Source organism: Montipora capricornis, chromosome 14 (genome assembly GCF_036669925.1).
Source record: "Montipora capricornis isolate CH-2021 chromosome 14, ASM3666992v2, whole genome shotgun sequence".
Lineage (NCBI taxonomy): Eukaryota > Metazoa > Cnidaria > Anthozoa > Scleractinia > Acroporidae > Montipora > Montipora capricornis.
This window is the reverse complement of record NC_090896.1, coordinates 26,082,914-26,087,831: the sequence shown is the minus strand read 5'-3', so window position 1 is coordinate 26,087,831 and position 4,918 is coordinate 26,082,914. Positions and strand designations below refer to the sequence as shown.

General features: G+C 42.6%; 1 protein-coding gene across 1 annotated transcript in view; it reads left to right on the top strand.

Annotated features, from left to right (window-relative positions):
- Window positions 1–1,431: 1,431 nt before the first annotated feature.
- Window positions 1,432–4,918, top strand: part of LOC138031800 (uncharacterized) — a 45,854-nt gene continuing 42,367 nt past the window's right edge. The window contains exon 1 of the mRNA XM_068879423.1: window positions 1,432–1,873. Coding sequence (XP_068735524.1) covers window positions 1,432–1,873 — 442 coding nt within the window. The remainder of the gene's footprint in view (window positions 1,874–4,918) is intronic.

The window sequence follows — 4,918 nt, the reverse complement described above, 5'->3', positions numbered from 1 at the left end:
GTAGGAGGATATGAAGCATCCGAGTTGGGATGGAAGCTACAAGGTCACACTTATAAGAGGATAAAGACTGGAATAGGCCTTGAGTGTGCGATGGAGTGTCAGAAGGAAGAGACTTGCCAAAGTTTGAATTTTGTTTTTTCTGTTGGGATTTGCGAGCTTAATGACAGAACAAAAGAAGCCAGGCCTATGAACTTCGTCCCTGATATGGATGCATATTACTTTAAACGAGTCTTGAACAGAGGTAAGCATTTCTCTGTCTCTTATTATCGCTACTCGTTTTCGCTTTTTTCTTTTGAATGCTTTTTCACCGTTCACTTTTTGAGCTGACCGGCATGTACCATAGCCGTCAAGTAACTGGCATAAGGGAATTTAAGATCTACGACGGCGACGGTCGACGAAAACGTCACCTCAAAATATAACTTGGCTCTATCGTAAGTCTTTCGCGATTATTCAGTCTAGTTCGCGTCGCACAATGTAAGCAAAGTCTCCTAAAAGCAAATCGGTACGGGCGGTTTCAAATTTAAAATAGAGAATGAAGGATTCTCTGTTGCATGCTTACGTTGTCGTCAAAACTTCAAATTTGGTGATTTCACGTCGTCGTTATGGAGAGGGCCGCAAACATACTTGCTAAAATCCGTGCTGCACGTGCAGCACGATTATTTATGCTCTTTTAACCAATGATATTATTGTTTTGTTGCGTTGTCGTAGTCGTAGCCGTCGTCGTTTCTTAAATTCCCTTATAGCCCAGAGGGCCGACGGTGATGAACTAATGAGGACGACCGAAACAGATTAGACGTAAATATTTCCTCAGAATATACAATGTCTTGGTGGAATTTGATCGTCCATGCCAGATGTCGAAGTCTTGAGAAGGAAGGAAAACCATCTTCAACCTAGCATCAAGTGAATACTTCTTACTAACCGAGTTCGAGGTCAGTACCGTAAGTTACGGACCGAGTTTTTTTCCCGTTGATTTTCGCGCGCGGGCCATAAATCAACGGGAAAAAACGAGGATCCTAAACTTACAGTACGGATTGAGAAAACAATGTTAGTAAGAGGTTAATCCTGCGCATGGGCAAAGAAACTAGTCGAAGTCAAGCGGAAGGTTAATTAGTCTCCTTCGCAGCCATTCGGGCCGAAGTCACGCAACCCTCCCCGTCCCCACGCGGCTGCTTCAAACCGATTTGCATTCCTTTCTCTTTGCTTTGCGCTTTTGTTTGCTCGGACCAATGAATCTCGTTTATTTGTCATTGTATACCCTGCAGCAATCACAGGAGAGGTTGTGCTTTCTTTCGCGGGAAAACCCCTTGCGGCATGCGACGTGTTATGGAAAGGGATGGCGAGACGCCTAAGAAAGTCGTGGAAAGCAGCAATAAGTGTTTTATTTGTTCATCTATCCCTACCAGTAAAAATAAGGTCTATATATTTGGTAAAATGTCCACTTATTTAGCTGGAATAATTCGATCGTCGCTGGAATTTGACGTGAAGAAATACCACGAGGACAGTAGTTTGTTTGTTTGCCGACAGTGTTTTCAGCAGTTGACGAACGAAAGAGCAGCGAAAAAACAGCGAGAAATCAAACAGGAACTGCTGACTGTCTTTAGAAATAGAGAGCAGCTGAGGGAAAAGAGACTTGCACGCGATGAAAACAGAAACGATCTGGAGACGATCAACAATGGAGATGTTCGAGTGAGTGCTGCGAAAAGTCTTCGGTTCTCTACGGAAACTTCACATGTTTATTCCGATCCTGCCGCTTGTACTTCTTATACTACACGTCCACCGCTAGCTCAGTCGACTCCTGTTCCATCAAGCAGACAAGCATTACTCTTTACCGGAATTTCACCCATTCAAACCAAGAATGGTGCTGTTTCTGACAGTTAGGGTGATGTTCATGGCGATCTCCGCGGCAACGTGGCGAAGAACTTCCATTTGTCAAAACCTGAATGCTCTGATAGCACCAGTGTGAAGTTACAGGTACATTATCCGAGTAAAAACTTGAACAAAACCCTGCTTGGCTCCTACCAGACTCTTGGTAAGGCATTAGCTCACGGAGTCCCAAATCGCGGAGTCCCAAATCGCTAAGGCTGTCATGAATTGCCCAACAGTGCGTTGCGTGACTCCGGCCCGAGCGGCAGCGAAGGAGACTAGCGGAAGGTTCAACTGCCACAAAGATTGCCGTGCTAAAATCCGAAAAACTAAATCTTCTTGGCTGTTTTAAATACTTGCTTGCAAGATTCAAACGGCTTTACAGGTTTATGTAACAGAAACGACATGAAAAACTTGCTAGATAATGTTTTATCGAAATTTCAAAATCAGCGGGCAGCAGAGCGGGCCCTACAGCGGGATATATTGTAGAATACGGCCCGCTAATTTAGCCAATCACAGCGAGCGTACTAATAACTTCCGTCATCTCAAAAACTCCTTCGTCATGATGTGTCATTCCTGGTCTCCAGCGATTTTCAAGTGAATGATTCTTTCATCAGAATGCTGGGTTGTACTTTCTCTTTATTTTAAAGGCTAAACTGATTGATTCCAAAATCTATGCTTCGAAAGCGATCGAAGGGCAAAAGACTAGTTTTAAAATATGATCAGGAGCAGAAGTCCCTAACCCAGAAATGTCGATTTGCCATGGAATGCGATCCATCAGTGTTCAGTATTAAGGAGTTTAAGCAAAGACGACGGCTACGGTAACGAAAACGTCAATCCAAAATATAGCATAAACGTTATTGCACGTATTTTGCGATTTTTCCGTCTTGTTCACCTTGTGCAAGACGGGCGAACTATCCTGTAGCTTAATGAGTACAAATGGTTTTAAAGTCGAAACAGAAAACGAATGGTTCATTGTTATATCCTCACGTTGTCAGTGTTGTGGTCAAAATCTAAAATTTGGTTATTTTAAGGCCTGGCCAATCGCTCGCAACATTTCAACGCAACACCTTGCAACATTGTTGGACTGTTGCGATACGTTGCGTGCGTTTGGCCAGTACATTCAACGCAAGTCGCAACATCCTGCAACAATGTTGCAAGATGTTGCACAGGAAGCCCAAGCTCAAAACGTGACTCCCGCCTTGCAGCATATGGAGGTGTTGTGTTACAACGGTTTGAATTTATAAAGTTTGTCTGGGAAGGCAACGGCTTTGCTGGAAAAGTCCATTATTCTTATATTTTGTGAATAAAATCTACTTACCCTGTTGCCGTGTTGTGTTCTTTTTTGTTTGCCAGCTTCTCAGGCCGATCTAACGCGATTTCGGCGAGTTATCGTGTTTGTGGGTTTCCTTTTTTAGCAGTGGAAACTATGTAATACTGTACGGTGAACTGATGGGCCAAGGCCGACACCTCGTTATAAACTTCTGTTAGGAGTCATGATTTAGTTTACTTCCATTCATTTATTTTGATTTTTGTCTCATGGCTGTTATTTTTTTTCTTTTGCTCGCTTATTCTTGTCGTTTCTATCTTAGGTAGGGCATTGGTAGGTTTGAAATTTGGTCCTTCCTAAATTACCAAATTGGCCCTTTGCGAGTTCTGTTTGTCTAGGTCTCGACCTGAGTCTTGGTACTCAACTATTCAAAGGAAAATGAGTTTCATTTGCATAAAAATGCCCAATTCATTTCCATTTGACTGCTAGTGCACACGGACTCGCCATGAAACCGAGGCGTGCAGCAACTCGGAAATGGCCATTAATGTCAAATTACGCAACTTAGTGATAACTCGTTCCATACACGCGTGAGGCCCAATTTCTTGATTCCTGGTCCGACAGTCAGAAGATAGAAGTTTTACTAGTTACAAAAGGGGTGTACCAAGGACAAGTAAGTACAGCCTATTCGATTAAAAATTTGTGGCGTGTTTCAAAATCATTTGCTTGGTTTTGCTCGAAGCTGCCCTTGGTTCGATTCCCGAGTTGCCGGCTGAGACATGCAAAGAGATCAAGATGAGTGAAGGAGAAGCTGTTAGCCGAACTACTGGTTTTCTTCGATCAAACCTGGAATGACTGTGCTCGCTTTCTGTGATATGCAGACTGAGGGTAAGTATTGCAATCACATTAATTGCTCGATAGTTCTATTACTGTTTGACTTCTTGGCTAAAAACAGGTTTGTCTTGACTATCATGTTACGTCATCGCTGGCATGACGATGACCAAAAACAGGGATCTCTCGTTACTACTCAACTTTGGCTTATTTCGACAGCATGAAAGCGATGACGAAACAATATTATTGTTATCGGGTAATTAGAAAGAAAGGCAAGGAACTTATTTAAGTATCTAGTTTTTTTAGCCCTGGAGCACTAATTGGGGATACTGTAAACTCAATCACAAACTAACGCAAATCAAATCAAATGTTGGTTTTTGAGGAGAGGGGAAAACTGGAGGACCCAGAGATAAAACCTCTCGGTTGCAGATTAGAGAACCAACAACACTCAAGCCACATATGACGTCGGGTTATGGAAATCTAACCCGGGCCACATCCGATTGGTGGGAGGCAAATGCTCTCACCGCTGCGCTAAGTTCCCTGCCGAAACCAAATCGGTTTCTTTAAAAAAACTTGTTTGGTCACGTGATGAGATGACCCATATAGATAAGCGATTAATTTGTGGCGTGTATTGTAAGTTACTTAAGAGCTCTCTCTCCTTGCTTTTTAAAACATGCAAAAACTCAGCGTATAACATAACACGATAAACGAACAAAAGCAAAAAAGTAAATAAAAATGGGTCCGCAATGCGTACATGTGGGGGCTTAAGTCGTGAATAATTGGGAATAATTTATCAAAATTTTGTTTTAAGAATTTCAAAGAGGGCCGTAGCGTAGTACACAGGCCACAACCAAGGCACCTGACCCCTTCGTCGTCAGTCTGGCATCAAAAAGACCTGGGAAAAGTATTTAAATCCCAGTGGCTCAGAAATAAATGTTAATTTTGTTTTGGCTATGC